Below are 14,527 nucleotides of genomic sequence, written 5' to 3' on the forward strand. Positions count from 1 at the left end.
TACAGCAAAAACACAAAACGGCCGATTTACCTCGTACAACACCACAACCCTTGACATTACTTTGCCAAAAAGTCTATGAAATTTTGCCTAACCAGAAAAAAATCCTAGATCCGCCCCTGTGGAGGGGGGGGGGGGGGTGGTTAGGCACAGTGGTACATTTTAAAATTTTAGTGACAAACAACGAGCAACGCGAGTTAATGAAACAGCTGGTTCCAGGGGCGAAGGGCCTGCAAGCCAACGCATATTTAGAGTCCTAAAACACGTAAAACGGCTATATTTAGCAAGATAGCCTGCAGATTCTCTGGTTGGATAACATTAATTTTCTTACAGTGATAGAAATTTTTACTTAGCAAAAAATCTGGTAAACTTGACAGTGGTCCATGTTTTTCGACTTACATCCTTTACGCAACCTCGTCCCCAGGGCATCTTGTATCTTTTCTGACCCTGGGACGGCGATACGAACATGGCCCTGGAGGAGGCCTCGTCACGTGACCCTGGGGACGATGTTGATCCTTTACACACACATAATTTAAGGCTTTTATCTTAATGGTTAATATATTAAGATGTAAACTCAAGTCTAGCGCTATATCATTATAGATAGATCTTTCCTTGAGTTGTATGCTGCGTTTGTAATGAATTCTCTGACACATGAAGGAATCCAAAAACGCTCGATTGCAGAATGACATCATTCCAAATAGTTACTGTAGTAGACATTGTTGAACAATTTTAAAGCAGAAAGTGTCTTTAGTACTGTGATCTCTCTTGTGTATATCTCCTTTTTTGCTGACTGAGCAGATCATAGATACTGGTTAGTTGTACAAAGAATTTTGAATTGTTGAATTTGGGTGATTTTATAATTGCAGTGCGTTGTTACATAAAAATAAATAAAAAATAAATACATGCACGTCACCATTAACACTTTTAGGATGTAAAGATAATTCGAATCAACAAGTTCATTGAATCTACTTTAGGACGATCTTTATTTTTTAATAGTTATTTAGGAGATTTTTAGGTACAGATAACCTGGAGATTAAAAAAAGATAGTTATAAAGCCGTGCATGAATTTAAGTTTTGCAGTACGGTCTAAAAGAAAGTCAGCGATATTGGGTCAACTAATATCTTAGTGTTTAACTCGTACTTAACTACTTGTTGATAAGCCGATGCAAAAACCCACTTAGGCAAAAAATCGGCTACTAAGATATTGGGATTTAAATGTCTTTTGATGGCGTCTGTTCTGATGCAGCATGTAGATTCAACTTTACAAAATTGATCCTTATTGGGTCCTAGGTCAGCTCTAGTTACCCACGCTATACAGGATTTGTATAGAGATATACAGGATTGTTAATTCTTGGTTAAAAGATGTCCTGGTCAGTAAAACGTACAAATCGGCCGAAAAAATTAGACAGTATCTTTATTCTTTTTGTTTTCATATAGTCTTTGTCCGTATGTATAACAATTATTTCTACGTAAAAAATCCAATTTCTAATTGGGCTTAGATTTGAAGAACTTTATCGTTAACTGTATACTTTTGCTAGGCTCAGAACACTTTACGCATTTATATACATGTAACACAAGAAATAATTTAAATTTCTTAAAAAAAAGTTAATCAAAGGAAAACTCAGGCAACGTTCTCTATTACGCAACAATGTTTGGTATTTTTTCTTATTTTTTTTAAAAAATTGTGCCTAACAATAAATATATTGCTGCAAATCATTAGATAATTACAGAATTTGATAATGCCTCTTCTACATAACAGTTAAAAATTAAAATAAATAATAACTAATTAGCTAGATCACGCAAACATTTAGACAAGTATTTATTTCTACCTCGATACTTTTGTTTGTTCTGGGAAAGTGCTTTCTCACTTTAAAAGAAATCTTTCTTAAAACCTTAAAACTTTATATCATAACCTAAAGGAATATGCTTTTTAATCTCGTATAAATTTTATAAATAAATTACCTAAGTCCTCTAATAACCACCCAGGGGCTTCTAATTGTAAGAAACCCTAAAGCCACAGGTACTTTCGACCATACTGTTTGAGAGAAAAAATATAATTTTGGCCATAACTTGAACTGATAAAAAGAGAAAAGTTTCCGAGAGAGGCACTTTTAAAAATTCTACCCTTCTTAAGGGGTGTGTATTGGAGAAAGACCGTACATCTTTTCACTCCTCTTTCTTCTTTGTATCAAGCGAACCGCGCAAAGTATTTGCTAAGCTTTGTATTACACCAGAAAACAACAAAGTTCCTCCAAAGACAAGAGCCGTTCCACACCAATGATAAATCGTAAACGGATTGTTGAAGTAATAGATGGAGATCATTAAGCTCATAAACTTTCGTAGCGTCAAGATCACAGTAAGCGCTAAGGCAGATACCTCTGTAGCAAGTACGTATACGCTTCGAATACATACAAACCTGAGAGTACACAGTTAAGGTAAAACTTTTTGAAAGTTGACTTTTTTGAACGGCAAATCTTGAAGAAAAAAGGTTGGATAGAAAAAGTTTAATAGAAATGTCGACAGCGCTAAATTTTTTACAGTTTTAACTTGTTTTGATACGCTCTAGGTACTAAATTCAGCGGGTACAATTAAAGAAACAAATAAATTTTTTGTTATAAATTTAGCCTTTATGACTCGCTCGCTTTTAATTTCGCCGGTACAAAAATTCCGCTAGTCGACTTTACTCCCTGTGACTAAATGTTATGAATTTTATCCAAAATCGCGAAAAGGCGAAATTTTATGCAAGGGAGTTTAATACCATTAAGATTGTCACTGTAAAATTTACCTGATGCTGTTAAAATCAGACCACTTGTTGTCAACGTTAGATCAACATGAGAAGTGAGATCACTTAGAAAAGGATACTGTGTCAACACGTTTAGGACCAGATACAACCACACAATTGGGATCTGTACTGATATATAAGGCACTGGGTACATTTCTATAGAGGAAAAAAACACAATTGGTTCGATTCGAGGTAAGGTTCTACATGTCCATGGTCCAGTTTCCTCCATGAAGGAGATTTCAAATTTCTCTCGTGGCTTATTCTCCTTTTGAATAACAAAATGATGCCGGTATATTCGGAATAATTTGCACCGCGTAAAACCAACATTCACAAAGGGGAAAGAAGGAGGGGATGAGGATGAGGAAGGGTCGAGTATCAGGCTGTCTCATTACATGTTGTTCGTTAGAGCACCGAATATTTTTTTAAACTGCTAAATCCCTGGAGACTCGAACATACAAGCAAAACATCAACGCAAATTGATAGATTTAAATAGGTATAATCGAATAGGGATGCTTATGTATATAAGTTAAAAATGACTGTACAAAAAAAACAATTATGGCGTACCAGAATTTGAAAATATCTTTGATTGCTGTATTATGTTGGAACCAAAGAATAGAAACCCTGGTAGAGCTAATGCATGCTAGAACATAAAATAAAAAAACTTTCGAGAATCATGTGAGACTAGCGAAAAAAGCAATATAATGCGTGACAATTATTTTACTGTAACTAAAAAACATTCTAATCAGATCACGGAATAACAAACAAAATAAAACCAAAGTAATGAACGAAGGAACGAACGAAGGAACGAACGAAGGAACGAACGAAGGAACGAACGAAGGAACGAACGAACGAACGAACGAACGAACGAACGAACGAACGAACGAACGAACGAACGAACGAACGAACGAACGAACGAACGAACAAACGAACAAACAAACGAACAAACAAACGAACAAACGAAAGAAAACGAACGAAAAAAACAAACAACACAAAAACAAACAAACCGAGTAAAAAAGCATCTCATCTGGCTGTTTACCATACGTCACCGCCATATTTTCCTAAAAATGAAAAAAACAGAAAATTACTAGGAAGTCCGGACACGAAAGTAGGTAGACCAGGACTTAAAAGAGAGAAAAAAGACTTACTTGTACAACACCAAGAGTAGCTCCCATGAAAAGTGAAGTAAGCAACAAAAAAATACCTGTAAGGATAGATATCGACAGTTAATACACCTAATACCACATTTTGACTTCTTTACTTGCTACAGTCCCCATTTATTTTGCAATTAAATTTTTTAGGATATTTTGGGAAATTTAGAAGAATTTTAGCTAAACACATGTAAAATTTAGGAGTTAGGAGAATTAGATTTAGTAAATACTAGTCGTTAGCCCGTGGAAAAATCAACGAGTTCGCCCGTCCTTTTTATACCGCATTGCGTGCGTCTCACTATCTGCGCAGCTAAGCAACCATTTTGCGTGACAGGCTGACGGACGGACGGACGAACAGAGGTATACGGGTATTATTATATAGATACAACGTAGAATCACAGGAATTAAGGATTTCATAGGAACTTAAGGTTCGTTGAATGTTTGGATGAAAATGAATGTTCTTTAAAAATTTAGGAGATTTTAGAATTTTACACAAAAAAACAGAAATTTGAGAGCGTGAGAACCCTAGGTAAAAAATGATGTTTGAAACTTATCAGTAAAAATGGACAATGCTAGTAATATCTCTTTTTCTTCTCGTGATGATTGGATGAAAAATCTTAAAATTAAAAACTTAAATCTTTGATTTTCTAATATTCATACTTTTGAGGTTTAGAAAAACTGTTTTTAAGGATTTTCGACATAAAAAAAATATTCAATTTTAATTTAGAAGTGTTGCAACCAGGCCATAATCGACACCAACATAAAAATACGTAAAAAATAAAATTACATAAAAAAAATAGAAAAAAGAACGTATATACAAATTTATATCGAATGCCATGTTGCTAATTTCTACAAAAAAACATATTATTATTACTGCTATCATTGATCTATATAGTATGGACTAGGCCTTATGCTAGACTCTTCACAGATTGAAATCGTCATCGACAAAATTCCTCTTTTCACCTTATACATTCATTTACTTTTTTTTACTGTTCTATTACCAAATTATCAATAAAAAAATAAACAACAAAACACAACAAAAACCAATTCTCATGTATATTAGTCGCATTTGCTTTTCTTCAGTTCGGCAAAATTATTACACGCTAAAATTTTCATCTCTTTAATTAATACTTTCTGACTTTCAAATTTGTGACACAAAAGTGTGGAGAGTTAACACACGAGAGAAATACATTGTAACAAAATACAAAGATGGCCATACCAAACAACCAAACGAGATATTCGTTCTTAGAAGACTTCTCTTCTGTTGATTGCTAAGAGGTAAAGAAAATGGAGATTGTAATCCAACATTTATTTCAAAAAACTTGTTTTGATAGTTTGAACAAGCTTAAGACTTCTTATAATTTCTAAATTTCGAATTTAAATTCGAAAAAGCAGTTCTTATATCCATCTTAAAGTGTGGCAAAACTGATAATAAGTTGCAATGTTACATGGCTACACATGTGCAGAAATTATCACAAAAATAAAACAGGATGCTAGATACGAGAGTTACATATCAGGGTTCCAATATTGTTAGAGAATTGTGATTGAGCTTTACAGCCTTGTAACAGATTTTGAAATTTTCGGTCAAATTTCTGGGGACTTTACTTTTACACTTGCTTATTTATTAAAAAACAAATCTTAATGCAAATGTCAAACAACAAGGATAAACAATGAAACAATGAAATTTTAAGACAAGACGGACAGACCCTAATTCAAAGGTCGCTTTGCAATTCCATAGGACTAAAAATCAACTTTTAGGAAATTGTAAGTTATTTTAGGCTCGTTGCCTAACAAGCAGATTTTCGAACGAAATGAAATTTGTAGATAATGTTCTATTTTTACGTTTTAAACCATTTAAAAATAGTATTGATAATTCTAAGAGAAAAATTCAATAAAACCGTATTTTTATACCAAATTTGTTGTTTTTTCTGCCTAAAATGACACTATTATGATTTTTTTTAAAAAATTCAAAAATGTCATTAATTTTGAGAAAAAAATCGGAAAAAAATAATGCACAGATTTAGAAATAAGTTGTGACGTATGCGTACGTACGACCAGACAGACAAACCTTATTTATTGCGCGTGACCAAAAAGACTTTTTAACGCTAGTCATACCAGGAGATTGGGGGGGGGGAGTGATTGACCTAAATTTTGTAATGTTTTTGTCAATATCAGCATTTTCGCTAATGACGTCATCACATTTGTTGAAATGGGTAAAAATTAGGTTAAATTTAAAATTTGTCAAGTATTTGTATAATTGCTGTGTAGTAGGTTCACAGAGAGAAGGAGATACACCTCAGCAGTTTCTTCGTTGCTAATCTGCAGATTGCTGCACTGCATCATTTTAAACCTCCTTGGATAAACAAAAACAATGGGTTAATGCATACTAACAAGACCCCTAAAGTTTAAAAAAACTAACTCTAAAATTGGTTGCCTTGGCAACATTTCGATATATTTCCTAAGTTTTTTTTTCGAGATTCAAATGTAAAACAACAATTGATCTCAGGACTACACACTTCTCCCAATCTCACTCTCCTTCACTGATGTCTTTTCATATTCTTACCTTGTCATCAGCAGAAACAAGCAAACACATGGCTATCCCCACACTGATCATCACAACAGAGACATACTTTGAGACTGGATAGCTAAAAATAACAAAATAAAATCCAAATCAACTGAGAAGTAAAAAACAACAAAGGTTTCCTAAGGAGTTAGGGCAACACTGAAAACAACTAAGACCAAGTGGTTGTAATGAAGAGTAACAACATGGTCCTCACAGAGTTGTCACTCTTTTTATGAGGCTCAAGTTTGACGACATTTTTAACCCTTTTTTCAAAACGACGGTATTTTCATAAAAACTAAAAAGACACTTAAGGATATCAGAAGAAATTGAGACTATTTGTGGAGATTTGAAGGTAAAGGAGTAATGGCTGTACCCATGCTACATTTCTATGCATTTTAGCATAGAGTTTTGTAATACTAAAATTGAGGAGAAAGTGGGTAAAAAAATTCCTTTGAGAAGAGATTAGAGAAGACTTTTTATAACTGAGAGAATTGAGGAGTTTTAAGTTAGCATGGCTTCAGTTTTACATAAGCCAAATTGCAGATTCTTCCAGAACGAACAAAAAAATCTGTACATGAATTGTTGTTAAATTGCATATTAGTCGACTTAGTAAAACTAAAAGTTAAAATTAAAAGAAGTTAAAATCTTAACTACTGCCTGTTTACACTAGCAATTTTTTTGGTACTAGCACCGATTTACACAAGTCAATTACCTTTTTTTCAGCAACAGAACTCCTAGGGTCAAACTCGCTAAAACAGAACCCTAAAAGAGGAGGAAAAGGATCAATGAAAAAAATGAAATCAAAAAAATACATATCTTGGATCATTAGTTCAAATCTGAAACAACAGAACATGCTATAAACTTTAAGGTAAACCTAGACACACCAAAATCAGAATATATATATATATATATATATTCTGAGCCACTGTTCAAGCCATAATTTATTTATTCTTTATTAGATTTTTGTCAATCTCTTAAAAGATAAAAAGATGCTTCTGTTTGTTTGTTTTGTTGGTTAAAAGTTGTAGATTAATGCCAAAATGGGCATTTTTATAACGCTGTTAATTTTTTTTGCCTGCAAGAGACAAGACAATAGATGAACTTACAGATTTGAAAATCATTTGAATTGGCATAGATATGTTACAACCAAGTGCTAAGTTACCAGCCACAGTTGTGCCAAAAAACAGAAGAACACCAACAACATACTCTCTAAAAAGAAGTTATAAGTGAGAAAGAATACTGAACTATAAAAGCATTGGCATAAAATGAAAATGTAGAACACCTCAGTTACATGCAGGGTTCTGTACCCTTTGTCATTCTTCAATTTTGGTCCTCTAGTTATTCAATCAGTTGTTTCCATCATTTTTAAGTTGTTAAGCCTTAGAAGGGACATTCATTACTTATAAAAATGTCATTGACGTTGACCCTTATGACTATATTAGCTGCACAAATTTTGTTTTGAATGAATACTTCAAGTTATAATGATTGTCTCGCATTCTTATTTTTTTCATTCAATATTTTAACAACGAAGTTATTTGTTCTCCTACAAACTATACAGAACACTTACAACACAAGTATATACACAAAAAATGGTTACAAAAGATTAATAAACAATAGAACACAACATGCGTCACTAATATGCACAATGACATGAAAACAGTTTAACATTTATGACTCCACATGGGACGTCAGGAGCACAAACACAACTACCAACAAATAGTGATCTTTACAAATTATGCTTGGTTATTTCAGTAACGTAATGTTCCAAGAGCTGATTAACAAACAAGACTTATTTTTAAGAGCTTGCACATTCTTTTGTAGAAAGAAAACATCCGTAAGGCCAACAAAGACGGGACAGTATTATTTGTAAGGAATTACAAAGAAAATATTTCTACTCACTTTATCGGAACAACAGGTTTCTTTGATCCAAACTTCGCTATCGCAACAAAACCATAACAAGATGTGAACAAGAATTGAGCAAAGGCAATAATATCTCCACATCCCGGAGAATATCTAAGTTTAATAGAAATAATTGTTTTGGTTAGGGCATTATATAGTCAAACAAATGGTTAAGTTATCTATTTATTACACAGATCTTTGTGGAAAAAAAGAAACCTTTGCACATTTTGTTGACAAGAATAAATATCTTACTTTACTAAATGTTCCAAGAAAACAACATTTGCTGAACATGCACCAAATGTTGTAAGAACAGCAACCACAACTTTTAACATTTTATGTCTTCTCTTACTTTTATGTTTTATTAATAACTAATATAGTAAAAACACTTAAAGTAAAACTTTGTACAGTACTTAAATGTTTTAACAACAAATAGTTCTTCAAGAAAACTATTAATAATTCCCGTAAAATATTAGATGGAAAAAAATATTGTTGTTTTGAAACACACACAGTATTGTGAAGAATTATCTCAAGCATAACACAACTACATTACCAGCATCAGTAATCAAAAAATAAACCATAAGGAAGCTAAAAACAAAAACAAATATATGTGCAAAATTAGGAATATTCTGTTTCAGTAAAGTGACACCTAAGACAAGTATAGAATACAGTTTGTCCTTCATCTGCAGATCTTGTTTGTCTTGTTACATATGTCATTTTATTATGGTCGCATTTTCCACATTGTCTTTTCACAATGGGTCCTTTATCTTCTACATCAGTAGTTACAGCTTTTAATCGAGCTAATTCTTCTGCACTTTTAATTTTATCTTGATTATAATTTTTAAACGAATGAATCTCTACACCTTCCAAACTTTTGATATTGATGACAGAACCACATGATTTACACCGAATAGTATCTGATTGGTCAGGCAATGGTAATATTGCACCACAAGTACTACAAAAATTTGGGTCACACTCAAAGGCAATAACGTCTTTATTCATTTTTTCACTGTTAAATGAGAATACATATATTAATAAATAATGGCATCTTAGAAAGCTGTACCTATGTACTAATGATCAGAAGGTATAGTGAAATATTTTTTAAATTGCAATATTTTGGCGAATTATTTTAGGTAATCAAAATATTAATTCAGGAAAATAAACGCAATACATTAATACTTATTTAATAATTTAAAAATTTAGATTATAATTCAACGAAAAGATGCTAGCTAGTAGTCACAGTACAAACGTTTTTAACCATAATTTGACTTTCTTCACCTAAGGTCTGTAAGATGGCAGACCACTTTCCTTGTCATCATGCACTTGATCTAGATTCTCTTGTGCATTTTGTCATTCATTTAGGTCACAAGACTGCATGTAAATATTTAAGTAAAAAAAGGCTTTGGCCCAGACATCGGCTAGCCAGCTAGCTAATAATGATAAGATTGCACACTAAAAAAAGACAAAAAAATTGTTTTCTACCTTTTTTGTTGTACATTTTACTATTTCAATGTGGGGAAGTAGAAGTGTACGGAGGGGTCAAAGGAGTAACCTATCTGTCTAATAATTTTTTTAAAAAAAAAGGAACGTAGCTAAAAATTAAAAGAAAATTCTTTTATCTTTCCCATTAAAAATAGATTAGTCCATTGGTTGGTTACCTCAATATTGTGGTATCGTTAGTAAATATACATTACAAATTTAATTTTACTGCAATACAACGGCTTTTAGCTCGCTGAACATACCAAATTTTGACCCAGTTGTTGAAAACACGTTTCACCTTTACCCTCCGTTGTTTAACGCGTAACTCTGCCGCCATATTTAATTTTTGCATAATAATCCGGGACCAGATGCCTTATGCGACTCTATCCCATTTTAGGCCGGGCTTCTTAGGAAGAAATAGCCAAAAAGCCCCTCCAAAAGTGATGGAGGAGACATCGTATTGCCACAGAACTGGACAAAAATTTTTGTTAGCATATTGGAGGACAATTGGTATAACAAAAATTTGCATGACGTCATCATTATAAGAAGTATAATATAATGAAGTAACAAAACCTTGTTTAATTTAAAAAGTTTTAAATGTAATAATGGCGTGTAGCGCACAGGAAGATTTAAAACAAACAAAAAAAATCCCTACAAAATTTAACATTGTTGACATTACATCGCTAAATATCCAGCCTCAAAGAATTGCCAGATAGGAGGTATGAAAATAATTTTTTGTTAAAAAGTTGCAACTATCATTAGCCTTTTTTTTTTTTAAAAAAAAAATTTTTTTATTTAATAACCAGATAATTGATTTGCGCATCAAACTATTTTGTGAGGTAACCGTAATAATTTCTCTTTTTAGCCCCCCTTTTAATAAGCCCTAATATCTATGGTTCTTTTTCTGTACAACGGGCTAAAAATGATGGGTTCTTTTTCTGTACATTTTAAAAATAGATATTGTGTTTAAAATCTATTATTTATTTAGCCCCCCCCCCCCCCCTTCGGGGCTAAAGAGAGGAATTACGTTATTTATATATGTTCAACATCTTTTAAGTTATTTTAGCAAGTTATCTGTTGGTACAAAAGGTTATAAGTATAAATACAACTTACTTGTAAATATTTGTTGTTGCAGTGGGTAACGCACATTTTTTGATTAAAAATAACATTTCCTGGAAAAATAGCTGAATCCGGCGAAGTATCAATCTCCCTCTGTACTCCCCAATAACCACACCTTCCCTAATTAAGTTACTAAGAGTCTCGATTTTGAAACATACTCGCTTATCTCGTCTAGCTAAGATGGTGAGTTTTTTTGTTTTATTTTTAAAAGTTTAGCCACAAATCAGCTTGAGTATACTAGAATATTGAGCAACAACAAGGCTGAATTGAATATTAGTGACATAAACAGTGGGCACACCTTTACTTTCTGGAAGCAGAAAAACCTTCAAAGAAAGAAAAAACACAGGATTTTTTAAGTTTTGTTTTTCTTACAAATTTATTTGTTTCTTTTAAGGCTTTATAAAAAATAAATAGTAATGGCTGCTTCATTGTTGATGACAACATAAAAAGCCAACATCTCAAACGCACAAACGAATGAAATGATATGTATATATATATAAAAATACAAAAAATTTCCTTAATACATTGTGATACGACTACAAGAGAGAACATTTTTATGGTAAGCCTCGTCCCCAGTCCACTGAAAGTGTTTACGAATAAAAAACTTCGGGTAAGAATTTGGGCCAAGTTTTAATTTTTATTCCTTTTGTTTACTTTTTAGACTCGCTACATCTCAGAAATCTGGGGACAAAGCGCACAGGCTAGAACATGGTTTGGTCGTACAAAATTAAAAAATTAGCCCGTCGTACAAAAATTAATGCATCATTATTTTTTTTCTAAAATTCCATAAAATGTCACACACACATACGCACACACATTTCATGAAGAACATTCTCAAGAAAACATAAACAAAAACGCTGCTTAACCGTGAGATATCACTAACGACATCACTAACGTCACCACTACCGTCATTAGTAACGTCGCCGCTAATTTTATTAAACAATTTCTGAAAGAAAATAGACGCCTTATAAAGATATTAAAATTCGGATCAGGTTGATCAATATTCTTCATTTCTCTATTTTTTTTCAGACAAAAAACCTATTGTATTCAACCTGACATCCCAGCCTGATATTCTTATAAGCATATTCTTATAAAAGAAAAAACGTGTAGTGAAGGAAAAGTTTCTAGGAAATCGGACAAAAAGACACAGCACAAACTAGCTACAACTAAAATTTTATCTACAATCTCTTAAAATGCACATGGATAAAAAAATACCTAGTCTGAACCAGGAATTATTTTGAAGCATGGTGTAACACATAACTTAAGGTTGTACACAAACCGATACAGTTTAAAATTTCGGGTAGAGTAATATATATGTATACTTGGCCATTTTGTATGTGATTGATCATAAAGGCCGAAATCACGTCATATAGGTCACGTGATGAAATGGTGTCTGTATTTAAATAGTTATTATAGAATTATTATTTATTACTAAAGGCGCGAATGATTCGTTAACACAAACAAATAAACAAATAATAATAACAATACAAAAATTAGAAAATATTTCGATTTATTTTTAAATGCCCAAGGTCATTGTTTAAACTAACATTGCATAAAAATGGCGTCGTTACGATGTATTGAAATCAATCAAAAACTAGTCATCCATCCAATTGGTTATGCTATTTACGTTTCTTTGACATAATTCCACACCACGGAGAAAAGCACCAAAAATAAACGTTACTTTTTCCGTCATTGCCGTCGTGGTTGTAATGAGATTTCTATTCGTCGCCGACTATGTCGTCTTCTCCCACAACAGACAAATCTTCAGTATCAGAATGTTCAATGGCGCTTGCTTGTGGTAAGAGTTTTAAACTCGGTCTGCGGTACTTACTTCCTTTGTTAGTTTCTTCCTTCCTGTCAGGACAACTTTCAACTAGACTGCCTCTATTTTGAAGTTCAAGCAAGCCTCTAGGCTGTTCAGAAAGCGTCGGTCTACGAACGATTATATCCGGTATTGTTTTTGTCCCGCTAGATCGACCGTGCTGTACTTTTACTTCTGGTTCGAAATTTGACGATGCCGGTCGTTTTTTTCTTCCGAACTGTATTGGTGATAGTCGTTGAATACGTTGACTTATGCTTAACTTGTCGTTGGACTAAACAAAAACGTTACAACGTACAAAGTTGTAAAACAAGTTACAACGTAAAAACGTTACAACGTAAAAACGTTACAACGTAAACAAAGTTACAACGTAAACAAGTTACAACGTAAACAAAGTTACAACGTAGACAAGTTACAACGTAAACAAGTTACAACGCAAACAAGTTACAACGTAAACAAGTTACAACGTAAACAAGTTACAACGTAAACAAGTTACAACATAAAAAAGTTACAACATAAACAAGTTAAAACGTAAACAAGTTACAACGTAAACAAGTTACAACGTAAACAAGTTACAACATAAACAAGTTAAAACGTAAACAAGTTACAACGTAAACAAGTTACACGGTAAAAACGTTACAATGTAAGCAAGTTACAACGTAGACAAGTTACAACGTAAACAAGTTACAACGTAAACAAAGTTACAACGTAAACAAAGTTACAACGTAAACAAGTTACAACGTAAACAAAGTTACAACGTAGACAAGTTACAACGTAAAGAAGTTACAACGCAAACAAGTTACAACGTAAACAAGTTACAACGTAAACAAGTTACAACATAAACAAGTTAAAACGTAAACAAGTTACAACGTAAACAAGTTACACGGTAAAAACGTTACAATGTAAGCAAGTTACAACGTAGACAAGTTACAACGTAAACAAGTTACAACGTAAACAAGTTACAACATAAACAAGTTAAAACGTAAACAAGTTACAACGTAAACAAGTTACAACGTAAACAAGTTACAACATAAACAAGTTAAAACGTAAACAAGTTAAAACGTAAACAAGTTACAACGTAAACAAGTTACACGGTAAAAACGTTACAATGTAAGCAAGTTACAACGTAAGCAAGTTACAACGTAAACAAGTTACAACGTAAACAAGTTACAACGTAAACAAGTTACAACGTAAACAAGTTACACCGATTTTAACTCTATCACCTGCAAGCTTTTTGGTATTTGAGGGGAGGATGTGAACATATATTGCCTCTGTCTGTCTTACACATCTCAAAAATTCCTGTTTAACTAATAAGATTTAAAAATCTGTTCTTTCTGAAAAAAATGTATGTTCATGTCATTAAATTGACACCCCAATAAAATACCGCATATAAAAAAATATCGAAGTAAAAAAGATATCAAGATGTCATTAGGCATAATATTATTCTGACAGATCGGTATTCCCTTTAAATCTTACCTAATCCGAGTTCGTCTATATACTACCCTAACAACGCCTTTACAATCACATGGTAACCATCATTCATTAAACACACATGTTACATTATCCTACTACACTCTTACAAGGACTTTTATCGTTATCGAAAATCGAAATGTTAACCTCAAATCACAAAGTGAATCAGCACTAAATACAAGCACTTGTCAAAAAGCTCGGAAATATTTGTTAACGCAAACAAACAAAAGCAACAAAAAAGCAAATAAAAAAAC

General features: G+C 32.7%; 3 protein-coding genes across 3 annotated transcripts in view; all 3 read right to left on the reverse strand.

Moving 5' to 3' along the window:
• Positions 1-1,628: 1,628 nt before the first annotated feature.
• On the reverse strand, positions 1,629-8,802 carry LOC130625746 (UDP-xylose and UDP-N-acetylglucosamine transporter-like). Its single transcript, XM_057440849.1, has 11 exons — positions 8,642-8,802; positions 8,390-8,503; positions 7,597-7,699; positions 7,203-7,252; positions 6,491-6,572; positions 5,147-5,198; positions 3,925-3,980; positions 3,784-3,837; positions 3,344-3,419; positions 2,860-2,935; positions 1,629-2,413 (listed from the first exon to the last, which is right to left on the reverse strand). The coding sequence occupies exons 1-11, from the start codon at positions 8,719-8,721 to the stop codon at positions 2,164-2,166; spliced, it is 993 nt and encodes a 330-aa protein (XP_057296832.1). The 5' UTR covers positions 8,722-8,802; the 3' UTR covers positions 1,629-2,163.
• Positions 8,803-8,900: 98 nt separating this feature from the next.
• Positions 8,901-9,463, reverse strand: LOC130625747 (DNA-directed RNA polymerase I subunit RPA12-like; the record flags this gene model as incomplete). The annotated part of the gene is made up of 1 exon (XM_057440850.1): positions 8,901-9,463. A coding segment is annotated over one exon (459 nt), but the record flags the coding sequence as incomplete, so codon positions are not given.
• A 3,014-nt stretch (positions 9,464-12,477) lies between these two features.
• Positions 12,478-14,527, reverse strand: part of LOC130624947 (voltage-dependent L-type calcium channel subunit alpha-1D-like) — a 31,280-nt gene continuing 29,230 nt past the window's right edge. The window contains exon 42 of the mRNA XM_057440009.1: positions 12,478-13,077. Within this exon, the coding sequence (XP_057295992.1) occupies positions 12,703-13,077 (375 nt within the window). The 3' untranslated portion in view covers positions 12,478-12,702. The remainder of the gene's footprint in view (positions 13,078-14,527) is intronic.

Source organism: Hydractinia symbiolongicarpus, chromosome 14 (assembly GCF_029227915.1).
Source record: "Hydractinia symbiolongicarpus strain clone_291-10 chromosome 14, HSymV2.1, whole genome shotgun sequence".
Taxonomy (NCBI): Eukaryota; Metazoa; Cnidaria; class Hydrozoa; order Anthoathecata; family Hydractiniidae; genus Hydractinia; species Hydractinia symbiolongicarpus.

Coding starts and splice junctions, on each gene's coding strand:
- LOC130625746 (XM_057440849.1), bottom strand. CDS start 8,721: ATGTTAAAAGTTGTGGTTGCTGTTCTTACAACATTTGGTGCATGTTCA. Junction 7,700..8,389: donor AAACCTGTTGTTCCGATAAA/GTGAGTAGAAAT, acceptor ACTTCTTTTTAG/AGAGTATGTTGTTGGTGTTC. Junction 3,420..3,783: donor ATGAGATGCTTTTTTACTCG/GTTTGTTTGTTT, acceptor TTTATGTTCTAG/CATGCATTAGCTCTACCAGG.